This window comes from Musa acuminata, chromosome BXJ1-10 (genome assembly GCF_036884655.1).
Source record: "Musa acuminata AAA Group cultivar baxijiao chromosome BXJ1-10, Cavendish_Baxijiao_AAA, whole genome shotgun sequence".
Taxonomy (NCBI): Eukaryota; Viridiplantae; Streptophyta; class Magnoliopsida; order Zingiberales; family Musaceae; genus Musa; species Musa acuminata.
In genome coordinates, this window is record NC_088336.1 from 5587940 (window position 1) to 5606837 (window position 18898).

The 18898-nt window shown below is 37.8% G+C and overlaps 1 protein-coding gene across 1 annotated transcript in view; it reads right to left on the reverse strand.

Annotated features, from left to right (window-relative positions):
- LOC135595157 (alpha-mannosidase I MNS5-like) overlaps positions 1 to 6986 on the reverse strand; it is a 31875-nt gene extending 24889 nt beyond the window's left edge. Inside the window, exons 1-9 of the mRNA XM_065085712.1 lie at positions 6633 to 6986; positions 4537 to 4579; positions 4358 to 4423; positions 4203 to 4264; positions 3673 to 3772; positions 3304 to 3486; positions 755 to 803; positions 492 to 671; positions 165 to 285 (exon numbers count right to left, since the gene is read on the reverse strand). Of these exons, the coding sequence (XP_064941784.1) occupies positions 165 to 285; positions 492 to 671; positions 755 to 803; positions 3304 to 3486; positions 3673 to 3772; positions 4203 to 4264; positions 4358 to 4423; positions 4537 to 4579; positions 6633 to 6769 (941 nt within the window). The 5' untranslated portion in view covers positions 6770 to 6986. The remainder of the gene's footprint in view (positions 1 to 164; positions 286 to 491; positions 672 to 754; positions 804 to 3303; positions 3487 to 3672; positions 3773 to 4202; positions 4265 to 4357; positions 4424 to 4536; positions 4580 to 6632) is intronic.
- Between the last annotated feature and the right edge of the window lie 11912 nt (positions 6987 to 18898).

Sequence of the window (18898 nt, forward strand, 5' to 3'; positions counted from 1 at the left end):
ACGAACAATTTCTATGGGGCATCAACTTTCTAGCATTGAGTAATAATGTCTGTCTGAGAGTGTAGAGGATATCTTTTAAAAAAATGCAGCTTATAATATATAAAAATACACTAAAAAGAATTGAAAATTGCAATTACAAAGTCAAGAAATTGTTGGTACTGCACCATGGGCCATGCCGGAAGTATTTCTGCACGGCAAGATAAGATGAATGAAACATGTCCCAGAACTCATCGTTTCCAAAAAGAATATAGGCTTTGATTAAATATTCATAAAATGAATCAACTCCTGCCAAAGTCATCAGAAAAGAAAAGAAATCATCAGCAAAATATTAAGCATAAGAACTTGATACAAATATTCAGAAGTGAAGCAATCACGCTACAGAATTCCAACCAAACAGATACATAGCAAAGCTGTTTAATAATCAATTTAATAATTCAATCTTTGTCATCAGCAGATCATAAAAACTTATTTATTGAAGTAAGAGAAAGTACCAGCGCCAACTCCAGATGAATACTCTATCCAGTCTCCAGTGACAACATCAAGAGTAGTACCTAAAAGGTTCAAAGGACTTCTCATGCTCCATAATTTACGAAGAGCACGAAGAGCAGCAGCTTGAAATCTAGGGTCACCAGTTAATCGTGATAATGCTCCCATTTCAAGAATAAGAGAACCTGAAGCTAGAAATAGTTTATTTACTTCTTTGAACATGAAGCTGAAACTTTCATCCACGATAACCTAAATTCAAGTCTCTTACCACACCCTGATGTGCTTGTTTCTGTTGTCTCATCTTCCATTACTCCATACTACAAATCGTGAAATTTTACAATGGCATGAGATAAAAGGAACTTAGCAATGTAATATGCATACATAACAATCGCTGAAACTGAAAACTTTCAACGTGACACCCTTCAGCATTGTGACATGCAAAGTCTAATGTTTTGACCGTAATGGGCAATATGGATTGGTATTTACAATTCCCAGGGTTCTCAATTTTGATGTGTACCGCCCGGTATTAGCGTTGTGACATGCAAAGTCTAATGTTTTGACCGTAATGGCTAATATGGACCGGTATTTACAAGTCCCAAGGTTCTCAATTTTGATGTGTACCGTCCGGTACGAGTGGTACGTACCGGTCCGAGAGGATACCGATATGCGGACCACCTTCTACCGAGCAATACTAGTGTTTTGACCGGTACCGAGGCATACCGACCGATACCAAGGCATGCCAACCGGTACCACCCCGGATTTCTGTCATTACCGAGGCGTACCAGTCGGTATGCCCTGGCGTGATAGGTGGAGGTATTTTTAAGGTTTTAAGTTATACAATCGGTATGCCCTAGCGTACCAACGGTACATACTAGTACATATCATACTGAACAGAGCTTGGTACGCCGGTACGAACCGATATTCAAAACCCTAACCAATCCAATGTTCGATCGGCACACAAATCAGACAATTTTTCTTGATGTAGTCAGAAATGGCGCTTACTACCTAATACGCTCACCGAACTAGACTTATCGGTTATAAGCCAATCAGTAGAAGTTGTATCAGACAGTAAGTACCAGTACCAGATTTTTTAATTATTTCTGTTTTTATGGGGATAAAATTTATTTTTTCTCCTCTCTCTCTCTCTCTCCTCTGCTGCCCCCTCATCTCCTCCACCCCTTCTGCCACCTCCTCTTTTCTTCTCCTCCACCTCTTTATCATCCCCACCACACCACCTAATCTTCCTATTGGCACACCTCCTCTGCCTCTTATCTTTTTTCTCTGTCACAACCTCCCCTCTTCTCTCCCTCATTCAATTCTTCCCTCCATCTTTCAATACAAGAAAATAAATACAAGTATTGTATCAGTTCAACTAGGGACTGGTATGGATTCAGAACAAAACTCTAAACCCTGGTTTTGGTTAGTATTTATCCAAAATTCTAGAATAAGTTGCATCACTGTTAGATTGGTATCTCTTAATGCTGGTGGTACCTCTGTGCAACATCAACTTAACAAACTGATGTTAACAAATAAATTTTTTGTTTGACATGTCAGTGCTATAACAATGTTTGGCCCTTTTCAGAAGTTATCCTTTTCATATCTCCAATCTGGTAACATGTGATACTTGCATAGCCTATAGGCCTGTTTCACCAACCAAAATCAAAGATGGACAAAAGTTTCAGAAGCAAATGCAGAAAGACAGTATCCTTGCACCAAACCACTCATTATCTAAATTTAGTAAGCAGTCCATGCTCCATGGTGAGACTTGAACCTTGGCATTCCATGAGAAAAGCTACAGACTTAATGAACTAAAATATCTGCAGAGTATTTTGTTGTATGCACACCTTATATGTTATGTTCATGTGCTAATTTAAGTTGTAAAAAGCAGTATTGGATTAGTTTAAATGTATATAACTATGTGTCTGATAGTTTGATGGTTGGTGTCATTTATAGTTCTAAGTTGTCTCAAAAGACCATAATAAATGAGATCTTTGAATATCTTGGTTTCCAACTGTTTGAACTTTGTTCATTTATTGCGGGTTAGTATTCAAAGGATGTTAACTAGAATATTATACAGCAAGCAGTGTACATATGTTCCTGTTCAGAACAATTTATAATTAAACTTTTAATGTCATTCCTAAAGAAAATATATTACATATATCAGGGAATGCAAAATCGACCTGTTTTGTACATTTCAGCTGGTATTTACCAGTTTGACAGCCAACACGGACACTGTCTGCCCCCATTTATATATATATATATATATATATATATATATATATATATATATATATATATATATATATATTAACACGGGTTTTTAAGGCTTGTGACTACTGAGCCTCTGTGCCTGCTCATGAGTCCACACCGAAGCCTGATAACATCGTCCACTGCCTGCCGGTACTTCTTCCCCAAAAAAATCAAAAACTCACAACCCAATGGTATCACGGTATTATAGGATGTACCAGCATACCCACACACACACACAGTACTTGACCGATATGGATACCTGAGATTGCATTCCTTGCCAATATATATCACCTATCTAGCCTTAAAAAATGATCCAAATTTGAAAATGAGGATAATTTAGGCTAACATGTGATAAACCTGCCATCAAATAACATTCTTCATTCTGCAGAACAGTTGTGGCAAAATAATGTCACATTTCTGGAATGAATCTAATAATTTGGCAACCTTATAAACTAGCCAGCGGGTTATATTAGCAACATTAGAAAAACTTAAATGTTGTGAAGCACTCGACAAATTTAGATGCGACGAACAAATATAAAATGAAGATACATTAGCTACATATGTTACCTTCAGATTAATCCACGCATATGGCAATCCAGTAGGAGTCTCAAATGCAGGTAAGAAGCGCTGACCTAAGTCTCTCGCCAAATCAAGTAACTGATTCTTGTACAAGCCATGTTCTAACCTGCTTTTAGAATCAGTTGCAAGAATATGAGCAGAAACAAGCCCCCCAAGAACTCTTATGTTGCACTACAGAAGTAATAAAAAATAGGGTTAAAAGCATTGGAACATCATCTACAAAATTTACTAGGAAGTACATAGCCATTCCTTTTAAAGGCCATTTTTTTAAGTATACATGATATTCACCAATTTTAACCAACTAAATAAACCTTCCTCAGTTTCATACGATAAGTCAAAAGTAACTAAGAGGTATACCTCAAACAGGTTCACACGAGCATCCACATCAAATGTAAGGTTGTCAGAAAGCCAAAGAACTCCTCTTTCAAATTCTGTGTAGTTACCTAAGACAACGAGACTACAGAAAAAGGAGGATCATCATCTATTCAACTATTAAATAAAATTAAAGAAACAAACGAAGAAAAAGAATATGTGAACTTGACATCCTCCCAAGAGCAAAACCCAACTTTTACAATGAAAACAGAGCATATATCATGTGGATGCACAATCTTAATGCACACAAAAGCTCTTCTAATGTAACCACACATGAGCTATTCAAAGAATTCTGGCTTGTCTACTGTATCAGTTTTTGTACATATATGCACAGCCTTTTATTAGATCCAAATTTCAATCAAAATGATGCTCCAGTAATAATTGAATCTCAATTAAATGGAAAGTCATTAGGAAAACAGGTAAATACGATCAGGAAAACTGGAGAGGAAACACCGAAAACTCAATAACTACATTTAGTATCACCAAATACAATTTTTGCTAGACCAAATAGATACCTTGACAATGATTCAACAAGTGTCAATGCCGATCCATTGTAATTCTGGGGCAAGCGTTCCAGCTAAAACAAGACAGATGAACAGGTGCTTGAGCAAACAGTTTATTTGGATGTCACAACCGAGAAATGATACCACACATATCAGAATGTTACCACCTTTAAATTTCCAAGTTCACTGAGTGAATCTGTGAAAGTTTTAGTGAGAGGCTTTAACTCATCATGCTGTAAAACAAGAAGATTGCAATTTAAAGTATTTCATATTTGATAAAGCAAAGACACCAAAACATATCAAAGAAAAATGGATAAAGAAATTGTCATATGGTTACAAAACTCACTGGAAATGCATGAACCATGTAGTTTTCATATGCATGGTAAAACCTGAAAGGAAAACATCAAACAACATCAAAGAAAATGGATAAAGAAATTGTCATATGGCTATAACACTCACTGGAAATCATGTAGTTTTCATATGCATGGCAGTCCCTAAAAGAAATTCATTGTCAGATAAAAATGACAAATTATGTTTTTTTATCGGTTGTAAGTAATGCTTTGTGAATCCAAGTATTGGCCAATTAAGAAACAACATATATAAAAAAAATTCTCTAGAAGATCATTGTTCGACCAGCGATACTTTATGGATTTGAGTGTTGGACAGTTAAAAATCAATATATACAAAAACTTTATGTCGTTGGAATAAGAATATTGAGATGACTATGTTGTGTTACTAGGAAAAATTTTTAAGAAAATTTTTTTCAAATGTGATCTCGATAAAGGATAAAATGAGATAAAATAAAGAATAATCATTTATAATAGTATGGACACGTGCTAATAAGGCCTATTAATGGCATGAGAAGACATCGAGGAACCCTATTAGAAACTATAAATAAAGACTTAAATATTCTTAATCTAATTAAGAAGACTACGTAGCCGACTCCAAATAATTGGGACATTATGGGATTGTTGTTGTTGTATCAGTTATAATCAATGCTTTAGTAATCAATTCAAGAAGTTCTAATAAAAGCAATCTCAACATGAGGATAGATGGTTGACCATTCATATTCAATTAAAATGAGATAAAGCATGAGCACAACAACTCTATCTTGAAGTTACAATGTATCACTTCATTAATAAACAAATGATTATCGAATTTTAGGAGTATATATGTGATAATTGTGAAAAGAAAAATGCATACCTTGGGGGAAAAGAAAAGACAACTTCATCATTGATATGATCATGACAGTGTAAAATATGCAATTTTCATAAACAACTGCATATTAACAAAGTTATGATTCGGAAATACCCTACTTCCCTAGAATATCACTCAAGATTTTAAAACCCAATCGTACCAACCAGTACAACCAGTTTTTAACAGTCCAACAGTTGACCAGTACTCAGACTGGACAATCCCAGTACAATTCAGGACTAGTCTAACCGTCAAGTTGCTTACCATACTGGACTATGACATGGTAAGTTGACTTATACCCGGCTGTACCTAGCAATGAGCATGTTGCCTAGTTCTGGAACGGTTGCACCACTCTTCTTTCTCTTTTTTCTTCTCTTATTCCACTGCTCTGCTTCTCCTTGGCACTGTATCACAACCTCCTTCCCACCACCACCAACCCTCCTCCACCTCTTCCTGGCCATGTTGTTAAGTCATTGCCTCCTCTTGCTTAGCTTCCTCCTCTCTCTCTCTATATCTCCCTGCTTGCAGTGATCTGGTTGATACCAACTGGTATCAACTCGATACACTTGTATGGTATCGATACCCTACCAATCCGATTGCTTACATGTACTGGAAATGGGTGGAAATTTCAATCCCTAATATTAATATTAGACCAGAAAAAGCTGAAGTAGGACAAAAAGGTATACCATCAACATCTACAGAACCCTGCCACACCACCAAGTTCAATTGATGCCAAAAAAAACAACTGTCCTCCAGCCATCAGCATCATGTGGTACTAAATTTCTATATCTTTCTTGCTAGAAGCACCTAATATCTGTCGTCAGTTGACTAAATAAGAGCAAGCTTAAGCAGTACAGTGAACTCTGTAGCGCAGTGCGGTGAAGAGGTACAGGGCGTAGGTCTTCCTTCTGCCACCATCTTTCAAGAACAAGGACTAAATCTACATAAACACGAAGAGGAGCTGAGATCTTACTGACACGGGGCCTAATACACGAGGATGTGTAACTTGTCATGAATGGATGAGCTAATTACATAAACTCATATAATTTGGACCCATCATCTACAGCACCCTATCTAAATATTCATCTCATCGGACCAAATTGCCGTCTTTTTTATCTAAATCGAACAAAGCAAACCTTTAATCCACGATTTAGAACGACGGCAAGTAGATCCCAATACCAGTTCACAATACTTGAATCGAACAAACGAAACCCCAAGGAACGGAGGCGAATTGACGATTCCACTCACATCTTCCGGACCTTCTCCCTCATGTAAACCTTCTTGGCGGATCCCAATCCGGCGGCCGGGGCGGCGAATGCGGAGAGGAGCAGAAGGACCAGAAGAAGCCAACTGCGAGATGCCGCGGCAGATCCGGCGCCCGCCATGGCGACGGCCGATCGGCTCGAATCCGATAAATGAAAACGGAATTCGACGACGACGCGGACCGATACGATGGATGCGGAAACGGATTCCTCCCGCTGACACCTGTCTTCGGTGGTTCTCCTCCAACAAATGGACAGCAAATGAGCCGAACTCGGTGTCCACTGCCACAGGAGAGAGAGAGAGAGAGAGAGAGAGAGAGAGATGGAAGCCGGGCCAATACCTATAAATCGATGTGAGAGAGGGAGAGAGAGAGACGAAGCTGGACGCCGTGGCAAGACATCTAAATCGATGCGACCGAACCGCTCATTGGGTTCGAATCGGACTCGTCGGCCTGGGTTACATCTCACAGACGGAGTCCGAGTCGAACACAAGCTAACTCAAGTGAAAGGGTTAGGGCTTCTAATTTGATTGACCTATTTGTTGGGCTCTTGAAGAAATCTCAATCGTTAGATTAAAATCCGACAATTATTAGCATAAGACGGTCTTATGTCCTTTAACTCTGCATCAACCGTCCAAACTATATATATATATATATATATATATATATATATATATATATATATATATATATAAGATGATATTGTAATTGAGCTCATATCAAGCAAAATATGACGTAGTAGTCATATAGTGGAGTTGTCAAATATGACAAAATCATTTACGTTACGGAAACGAACAATAAACAATTCGACTCCTACTATAAAATAGAAATAGTTAATACCTCAACTCATTAGTATACTAAATCTAGAGTTCAAAATACATCACATGCAATAGACGCAAACTAATAGTAATAAACTCATTTATTGATATATATATATATATATATATATATATATATATATATATATATATATATAATTATATTTATTTTCTTATTTTTTAAAATAAAATTTTATGGAGTGAACATTTGAAATTTTATCGGCCACCCTCAACATCTTCATCTCAATTGTTTTTTGCACATTAAAACAAAAAATAATGTGAACGTGGATTTAATAACATAAGTGTAATAGAATAAAAAAACTTAATTTCCTTTAAAATAAATATTTTTAATAGAAATAATTAATTATTATTAAAATAATTTTTTTATCAAAAAACTTGTATTAGGTCATGAGTGAGTAAGCATATTGTCCTCCAACTTTGAGAGTAATAGAACATAAAGCTTAAGAGAAAATCTTCCTCCAAAAATAATTAATCTAGTTGAATCATGGATGATTTTTCAAGTAATCAACCACTCTATTTTCCTCTCAAGATATATGATTCATCAAGTCCTTTATTGACAAAAAATCTTATTAACAATATTTATGTAATACTAAGAATTTGAATGAAGTAAAATCTAATTACTCTACTGAGAGAGGTTCTAAGTGACAATAACAGATAATTTCGTGGGTGAACAAAAATCCCATCAACCCCCTCATCTTCTCGGCTCTGACTTCTCCCGTCGATTGTTTGATGTATATATTATTTCAATTGTCTTATTAAGGGTTCTCATGCCTCTAGAGAGACCCTCACTTCTTTCTTTGTGTTGTAGTGTGACAAGACTCATATTGGTAGGGTTCATTGAGTTCTCTGACCCTTATCTTGGCTACTTCTTTTTCTTTGGGGATCACCCCTCTTGCACAATGTTTTTTCTGATAGAGGTACCTATTTCCTTCAAGGCTATTATTAGAATTGCCGAGGAGACTTTATCATCACATATATATGCTCCCTGTTGGGTTGACAGCTCATTTCAGCCCACAGCTCACCCCTTCTTAACCTAACCCTAATTTATATTGGGGGGGTGTGGTGGCTATAAAGAGAGGTAGAAAAAGGCAGCAACCAGATAGTTTTTGGTGGCAACGAGATTCCAAAGAAAATGAGGAGAACAAGATAGAAAAGGAAGAGAAAGAAAGGAAAGAAGACAAGGACAACATAGAGACACTATTCTCAATCATGTAGTAGTGTCTTCATCTCAGGTTAGATCAGATCTATAGTAGATTCTTATTGTGATTACTTGGGGAGAATTAGGGAGGATTTAGATATTGTGTACAGTGACGTGATCCTTGTATCCCAATTCTTCTCTTGTGATTGTTGCTAGGGTTTTGGGCAAGAGATTGAGATTTGTATATTCATTATTATTATAGTGGATTATCTCTAGTTTACCCCGTGGTTTTTACCCTTTACATTTGAGGGGTTTTCCACGTATATCTTGGTATTCTATTTTATTGTGATTCTATTTAATTCCGCTGCATGTTATGACCTGCTAGTATTTGTTCATATACAAAAGTTATTTCTCTTTACATCCCATTACTCCCAACAAGCTAGGTAATATTATTTCATGGGTGAACCTTGCTTGTTGGTCGAGGTACAAAGAGAATTTTTAGTTCCTTATTATCTATTTTTAATTTTTAATAAAATTAAAAAGTCCTTTGATGATAGTATTTCTTTTGTGGATAGCAAAGACCTTGACTCTTCAATTTGGTTAGACGCTTCTTGCTCCTCCTACTTTGCATATCCCTAATGATTTTGTGTTTAAGGCTCGTATCATCTCCTCTCTTCCTTTAATCTTAGATATAATTAACAGATTTTTTTTCTCCCTTTCCTTCTTTGGTCTTAGATATGATTAATGGATTTTTTTTTTTTAATTTTCATTCTAAAGCTAATGTGCTTAATGTTCTTATTCTTGGACCTTAGTCCCTTAGGGGCTAGTTTCTTCATATGTTTCCTTCACATCCAAATTTTAATCGAAACCTTCAAGTGTAGTTTTGTTTGAATCAAACTTCCGGGATTGGGTTGCCTTGTGAGTATTCAAATCAAGAATATTTATTTGTAATTATGAAAGTGTTGTGGTGTCCTATTAAAATTGATGACCAGTTTTGAAGTTTGAATGTAGTTGATTAGTAAATGCATGCATAAAGATTAATCTTTCTACCACACTCAAGTAAGCGATATTTTCACCACTAAGGGATTTATATGGTTGATATCGATTTGAGCTCTCACTCTTCTATTCAGGATATTTTTTTCTTATCCTCTTTTGTAATCTTATAAACATTTTATGTTAGAATTATAGAGGGCTAAGGAAAAATCTGTTAGGATCGAGAGCACTAAGAGGGGGGGGGTGAATTAGTGCAGCGGAAATCTTACAGCGATTTAAAACCAAAAGCTGCGTTCGTTCAATAAAAACTATTATGATGCAAAAACTAATTCTCAGTTTGTATCTAAGTGCAGTTTGCGTCTAAGCGCAGATTGCGTCTAGGCACAGTTTGCGTCTAAACACAGTTTGCGTCCAAGCGTAGTTTGCGTCTAAGCGCAGTTTGCGTTTAAACGCAGATTGACGTCTAAACGCAGTTTTACGTCTAAACGCAGATTTACGTCTAAACGCAGTTTTACGTCTAAACGCAGTTTTGCGTCTAAACTCAGTTTACGTCTAAAACGTCTAAACACAGTTTGGATAGTTTTACGTCTAAACGCAATTTTACGTCTAGACGCAGATTTACGTCTAGACGCAGTTTTACGTCTAAACGCAGATTTACGTCCAAACTTAGTTTACGTCTAAAACGTCTAAACACAGTTTGAGCAGTCTTACGTCTAAATGCAATTTTACGTCTAGATGCAGTTTCAAAGGGAGCTGAACTTTAGAAACTGGTTCGTAAGAGCGTAGAAGACAGTTTTGCAGAATCAAGGCGTAAACGTAAACTGCAATGTAAATATCGTACGAAAACACTGGTTTACGTCTGAAAACAGATTCGGACAGATCAGCACTTAAAGACTTGTTCGTGAAAGCGTAGAAGACAGTTTTGCAGAATTAAAACGTAAGCGTAAACTGTAATGTACGAAAACACCGATTTACATCTGAATGCAGATTCGGAAAGAGCAGCACTTAGAACTTGTTCGTAAAAGCGCAGAGAGCAGTAGTAATGAAGGAGGTTTGCAGTAAGGATAAAGTGCTCAAAAGTAAACGCAAACCAGAGATTTAGAGTGGTTCGGTCAGTCTTGACCTACTCCACTTTTGGCTTCCTCCACCGACGAGGTCACCGACGTCAACTAGGGGCCTTCCTTCAATAGGCGAAGGCCAAACTGCCCTTTTACAGTTTCTCTCCTTTTGACAGGCTCAGGAGACAACCTTTACAGACCTTTCTCTCCTCACTTTACAGCAGAAAACTTGAAGAACAGAAGGAGGAGACTTAAAGGCTTTACAACACTTTTGAGCTCTTAGAATCACAGAAAAGATCAAGATTTCGGTGTAGGTCTGTATCTTTTCAGTGCTGAATGGGTGGGGAATTTATAGGCCCCAACCCAATTCAAATTTGGAGCTCAAAACAATCAAATCCCGGAATTCTGGGATCAGGCGGTTGCACCTCTTGACTGGAGAGGTTGCACCGCCTAGCAGAGCTCGAAGACCGAGCTCAGGCGGTGCCACCTCTCTGCCAGGGAGGTTGCACCGCCCAGTCTTGCTCGAAGACTGAGCTCAGGCGGTGCCACCTCTCTGTCAGGGAGGTTGCACCGCCCAGTCTAGCTCGAAGACTGAGCTCAAGCGGTGCCACCTCCCGGCTGGGGAGGTTGCACCGCCCAGTCTCGCTGGAAGGCCTAGCCCAGGCGGTGCCACCTCCTGGCCTGGGCGGTTGCACCTCCTGGTGCAATCAGGGTCCGAATGGTTCATTCCATTCGGCCCAATTTCAGTCTTTCAGGGGCCCAATTGCCCCAAGATTAAGCCAATGGGATCACCTCCCATTTTCCAACTTAATCAATGTGCTAACTACGATTAAATCTAAGACAATTTCTGCAGCTTTGCTTCGGTGCGTCAATCGCTCCTTCCGACGAGTTTCCGGCGAACTTCCGTCGATCATCCGATGAACCCTCGGTGATGCTCCTGCGGACTTCCGGCAAACTCCTGGACTTTGCGACGATCCACTTGGCAAGTTCCGACGAGCTTTGCTTGGCAAGCTTCTGGACTTCTCGGATCTGTTCTCGCAGAATCTCCGACGACCGTCCGAACTTCCGTCGAACTCTCGAACTTCCAACGTGATCATGAATTTGACTCCGGCGCAACTCCTGCTGCTTGTCTAACTTTCATCGTAGTTACTCCTGCACACTTATCTCAACACATAGATTAGACAACAAATGACAATTGACTTCATCATCAAAATCCGAGATTCAACAATCTCCCCCTTTTTGATGATGACAATCAATTGATAATGGAGTTATCCTTAACTCCCCCTGTCTATATGCCATAGTTGAGATAAGTCAACCTTGAATTCAAGACCTAAGAATTCAAGTGACGTATTGTTAAGTTAGATTAGTTAAACTTATCAATACTCCCATCATGATACTCATCATGATGTATCTCTTCAAGGATGATGTCAAGGCTTGACATACATCATCAAGTTTGTATGATAGTGTTTGTAACTATTCATCATGTAGTTTGAACATTATCATATAAAGCTGTGAAACACTATTACATGATGCACACATTTGAAATATTCTATCAAGTTTTGCATTTTCTTCACATGATAAGATATCAACTCAGGGCATAATGCAAACTTTAGCACATGTTCATATATCTCTTGGTGATGCAAGGATGGCATAATCATAGCAGTGTTTATAGCATCATTCATAGTATTTCTAATCATGGCAGTGTTTATCAATACATATATATCTCCCCCTTTGTCATCAACAAAAAGCATAGTAATCATGATATCAGAAAATAATAATAGCAAGCTTATAGAGGAATTTTACATAGATTGCTTTAAATACTTCTTCCCCTTTGTATTATAATCCATTGTCTATGTAAAGATTTTGCAGGATGGAATACATACACATGAATCACTTCATCAAATCTATTTCAGAAACTCATTTTTTATGAAAGTGTACGAGAAAATCTGTTTCATAAATAAGATGCATTCGGACAAGATTTTATTGCAGATAATCATGGAAATCAAGTGATTTGATCATACAATATAGTCCGAAAAAAAATGATTTTAACAAATTTATCTGTTCGGACACATCAACATTCCTAGTTCTCTTCTTATAAAATCAAATTGTTCTTCACTTAGAGGTTTTATAAAAATATCAGCTAGTTGATGTTTCGTATCAATGAACTCTATGATTATATCATGATTCGCAACATGATCTCGTATAAAGTGATGTCTGATATCAATATGTTTTGTTCTTGAGTGTTGTATAGGATTCTTTGTTAAGCATATTGCACTTGTGTTATCACATTTAATTGGAATATTTTTGAGATGAACTTTATAATCTTCTAAGGTATTTTTCATCCATACAACTTGTGCACAACATGCACTTGCTGCAATATATTCAGCTTCGGTTGTTGATAGTGCAACCGAGTTCTGTTTCTTAGATGACCAGGAAACAAGGGCATGTCCTAAAAATTGACATGATCTTGATGTGCTTTTTCTATCTAGTCTACAGCCAGCGAAGTCCGCATCACCATAAGCTGTTAACTCAAAATTTTCTGATTTTGGGTACCATAATCCTAGATTTGTGGTTTCATTAAGATATCTAAGTATTTTTTTAACTGCTTTGAGATGAGATATCTTAGGGTTTGATTGAAATCTAGCACAAAGTCCTACACTGAACATGATGTCTGGTCTGGTGGTAGTGAGGTAAAGTAAACTTCCTATCATACCCCTATAAGTTTTTTGATCAAAGCTTTCTCCACTTTCATCAATTTCTAACTTAGTGGAGGTGCTCATAGGAGTGTTACTAGCCTTTGAGTTGTTCATATTAAACCTTTTTAATAAATTCATGGCATATTTAGTTTGACTAATAAAGATGCCATTGCTTAGTTGTTTGATTTGTAAACCTAAGAAGAATGTTAATTCTCCCATTAAGCTCATTTCGAATTCAAGACTCATAGTTTTAGCAAAAGATTCACAAAGAGATTCATTTGTAGAGCCAAAGATGATATCATCAACATAAATCTGAACAATGAGAAAATTATTTTCAAAATTCTTGATAAACAATGTAGTATCAACCTTGCCTTTTATGAAATTATTTTCAATGAGAAAAGAACTAAGTCTCTCATACCAAGCCCTTAGGGCTTGTTTTAATCCATAGAGAGCTTTAGTTAATCTAAACACATGATTAGGGAGGCTATTATTCTCAAATCCAGGAGGTTGTTCAACATAAACTTCTTCGGAAATAAAACCATTTAGAAAAGCGCTTTTAACATCCATTTGAAATAACTTAAAATTATTACAACTAGCATAGGCAAGGAGCATCCTTATGGCTTCCAATCGAGCCACAGGTGCGAAGGTTTCTTCGTAATCGATACCTTCTTCTTGGTTGAAACCTTTGGCCACTAATCTAGCCTTGTTTCTAACCACGATACCATTTTCATCTTGCTTGTTTCTAAAGACCCATTTAGTACCAATAACTAAATGGTCATTTGGCCTAGGAACAAGCGTCCACACCTCATTTCTCTCAAATTGATTCAATTCATCTTGCATTGCGATAATCCATGAATCATCTTTCATGGCTTCATCAATACATTTGGGTTCAATTTGCGAGAGAAAGGCGGCGTTGGCACAAAAATTTTTAAAAGAAGATCGTGTTTGAACCCCCTTTGATGTGTCTCCTAGGATTAGCTCCTTAGGATGAGCATCTACATACTTCCAATCCTTGGGTAAGGAAATCTGGGAAGTGGATGCATCTAAGTTGCTAGTTGGAGACGGGGTTTCGTTTAAATTCAAGGAATCAAAATTAACATCATCATCAAGATCATTTTTCTTAATTTCTGAAATCTCATTGAAAACAACATGGATGGATTCTTCAATAATTAAGGTTCTTTTATTGAAAATACGAAAAGCTTTAGAAACCGAAGAATAGCCAAGAAAGATTCCTTCATCAGATTTAGCATCGAATTTTCCTAAGTTATCCTTTTCATTCAAGATAAAACACTTACACCCAAAGACTTTAAAATATGAGACATTGGGTTTTTTGTTATTCCATAACTCATAAGGAGTTTTGGTGAGTAAGGGTCTTACTAGAACTCTATTCAAAATATAGCATGCAGTGTTTACAGCTTCGGCCCAAAAATATTTGGGTAGGCTATGTTCATTCAACATGGTTCTTGCCATTTCTTGCAAATTTCGATTTTTTCTTTCTACTACCCCATTTTGTTGAGGATTTCTTGGAGTAGAGAAATTATGGTTGTATCCATTGAGTTCACAGAATTCTTGGAAATCATGGTTTTGAAATTCTCCACCATGATCACTTCTAATTGACGAAATCATAGATCCCTTCTCATTTTGAACAAGTTTACAAAACTTGGTAAAGTATCTAAAGCATTCATTTTTCTGTTTTAAGAAGTAGGTCCATGTATATCTGCTATAGTCATCAACAATGACAAAGGCGTATTTGCTACCTCCTAGACTCGATGTAGAGATTGGTCCGAACAAGTCCATATGGATCAATTGTAAGGGCCTAGAGGTGCTTATTTGATTCTTAGCTTTGAAGCTACCCTTAATTTGTTTACCTAATTGACAAGCATCACATACATTATCTTTGATAAACTTGATATGAGGAATTCCTCTTACAAGTTCTCTAGATGATACTTGAGTGATTAGTTTCATGCTAGCATGACCTAATCTTCTATGCCATAGCCAAGCATCCTCATTCATAACGGCAAAACACATTTCATCACATAAGTCATTGATGTCAATAGTGTATACGTTATTTTGTTTCAATGCAATCATAGATATATTTTTATGTGGTTTTTCAATGATGCAAGCATTAGATTCGAATTTGACAGTATATCCTTTATCACATAATTGACTAATACTCAAGAGGTTATGTTTTAAACCATCAACTAACAGAACATCTTCAATAAAGAGGTTGGATTTGTTACCTATGGTTCCTTTGCCAATGATTTTACCCTTGTTGTTGTCTCCGAAGGTGACATAGCCTTCGTCTATGCTAGTAAGTTTAGAGAATTGAGATGGATCTCCGGTCATATGCCTTGAGCATCCACTATCAAGGTACCATCTCTTGCTCCTAGCTTGCGATGGTTTAGTTTTCTACAAGAAAGGATGATGTTTAGGTACCCATTTGCTTTTGGGTGCCTCATAAATAGATCTATATTTTCTATCATGTTGCATAGAGTTTGTCATGGTTCCTTTAGGAACCCAAATCAATTTGTTTGGACTTATTTTCTTGAATGGACAACAATGTGTCTTGTGTCCAGATTTGCAACAAAAGTTGCACTTGGTTTGGTGTTGAACATGCAAGATGGGGCCTTTTATGAAAGTGGTTGGATTTTGGTGAGGACTTCTCACAAATCCAATTCCACTCCTTTTTGGAACGTGACCCTTGTTTGTAAGGATCATGTTCAATGACTTGCTACCAACCTCGAATTTCTTCAAGGTGTCCTTAAGTAGCAAGTTTTCTTTTTGGAGAGTTTCTAGATCATGGCATTTTATGCATGGGCTTAACTTATCATGATGTTCAGCATTTAACTTATCGAAATTACAAATAAGACTATCATGCTCCTTTTTTAGCAATTTGTATTTACTACTAATAGTCTTACACTCATCAAACAGTTCATGGAAAGCATTTAATAATTCATCGAAGGATAAATCTGCATCTATTGAATTTGTTACCTCATCTTCGATGGCCATTAAGGCGTAATGAGCAACTTGCTCGGTGTTGGACTCCTCTTCCTCAGATGCGCTCGAATCATCCCATGTTGCTTGGAGCGCCTTCTTCTTTGTTGTTCTTTTCTTGACTTGGGGACAATCACTCTTGTAGTGTCCCGGCTTTTTGCATTCATAGCAGATTACTTGGTCCTTTTTGGGTTCAAGTTTATTTTTTACATCATTCTTAAACTTGTTTCTTTTAAAGAACTTTTTAAACTTTCTTGTTAGAAGTGCCAAGTCATCATCACAGTCCTCATCACTTGAGTTTTCTCTCAAGTGGCATTCTGAAGTTTTGAGTGCCATATCCTTCCTGTTCTTTGGAAGGATGTCTTCTTGCTCTTCATGAGCTTTACAAGTCATTTCGTAGGTCATTAATGACCCGATTAGTTCTTCAAGAGGGAAATTTCGCAGATCTTTTGCTTCTTGAATAGCGGTGACTTTAGGATCCCAACTCTTAGGAAGGGATCTTAGTATCTTATTAACAAGCTCAAAATCCGAAAAGCTCTTTCCGAGTCCTTTTAGACCGTTGACGACATCCGTGAAACGGGTAAACATGTCGCCAATGGTTTCACTCGGTTTCATCCGAAAAAGTTTGAAAGAATGTAACAGCAAATTGATTTTTGACTCTTTTACTCTACTTGTGCCCTCATGGGTCACTTCGAGCGTGTGCCAAATATCAAACGCAGTTTCACAAGTTGAAACACGGTTAAACTCGTTTTTATCAAGTGCACAAAATAAGGCATTCATAGCCTTTGCATTAAGAGCGAAAGCCTTCTTCTCCAAATCATTCCAATCGATCATTGGAAGAGAAGACTTTGAAAAACCATTCTCGACAAGATTCCAAAGATCAATGTCCATAGAAATAAGAAAGATTCTCATTCGGGTCTTCCAATAGGTGTAGTCCGTCCCATTAAACATGGGTGGACGTGTAATGGAATGGCCCTCTTGGTTTCCGACGTAAGCCATCTATCTTGGGTTTTAATCCTTTTGAGAGTTAACCGGGCTCTGATACCAATTGTTAGGATCGAGAGCACTAAGAGGGGGGGGGTGAATTAGTGCAGCGGAAATCTTACAGCGATTTAAAACCAAAAGCTGCGTTCGTTCAATAAAAACTATTATGATGCAAAAACTAATTCTCAGTTTGTATCTAAGTGCAGTTTGCGTCTAAGCGCAGATTGCGTCTAAGCACAGTTTGCGTCTAAACACAGTTTGCGTCCAAGCGCAGTTTGCGTCTAAGCGCAGTTTGCGTTTAAACGCAGATTGACGTCTAAACGCAGTTTTACGTCTAAACGCAGATTTACGTCTAAACGCAGTTTTACGTCTAAACGCAGTTTTGCGTCTAAACTCAGTTTACGTCTAAAACGTCTAAACACAGTTTGGACAGTTTTACGTCTAAACGCAATTTTACGTCTAGACGCAGATTTACGTCTAGAGGCAGTTTTACGTCTAAACGCAGATTTACGTCCAAACTTAGTTTACGTCTAAAACGTCTAAACACAGTTTGAGCAGTTTTACGTCTAAATGCAATTTTACGTCTAGATGCAGTTTCAAAGGGAGCTGAACTTTAGAAACTGGTTCGTAAGAGCGCAGAAGACAGTTTTGCAGAATCAAGGCGTAAACGTAAACTGCAATGTAAATATCGTACGAAAACACTGGTTTACGTCTGAAAATAGATTCTGACAGATCAGCACTTAAAGACTTGTTCGTGAAAGCGTAGAAGACAGTTTTGCAGAATTAAAATGTAAGCGTAAATTGTAATGTACGAAAACACCGATTTACGTCTGAATGCAGATTCGGAAAGAGCAGCACTTAGAACTTGTTCGTAAAAGCGCAGAGAGCAGTAGTAATGAAGGAGGTTTGCAGTAAGGATAAAGTGCTCAAAAGTAAATGCAAACCAGAGATTTAGAGTGGTTCGGTCAGTCTTGACCTACTCCACTTTTGGCTTCCTCCACCGACGAGGTCACCGACGTCAACTAGGGGCCTTCCTTCAATAGGCGAAGGCCAAACTGCCCTTTTACAGTTTCTCTCCTTTTGACAGGCTCAGGAGACAACCTTTACAGACCTTTCTCTCCTCACTTTACAACTGAAAACTTGAAGAACAGAAGGAGGAGACTTAAAGGCTTTACAACAGTTTTGAGCTCTTAGAATCATAGAAAAGATCAAGATTTCGGTGTAGGTCTGTATCTTTTCAGTGCTGAATGGGTGGGGAATTTATAGGCCCCAACCCAATTCAAATTTGGAGCTCAAAACAATCAAATCCCGGAATTCTGGGATCAGGCGGTTGCACCTCTTGACTGGAGAGGTTGCACCGCCTGGCAGAGCTCGAAGACCGAGCTCAGGCGGTGCCACCTCTCTGCCAGGGAGGTTGCACCGCCCAGTCTTGCTCGAAGACTGAGCTCAGGCGGTGCCACCTCTCTGTCAAGGAGGTTGCACCGCCCAGTCTAGCTCGAAGACTGAGCTCAGGCGGTGCCACCTCCCGGCTAGGTAGGTTGCACCGCCCAG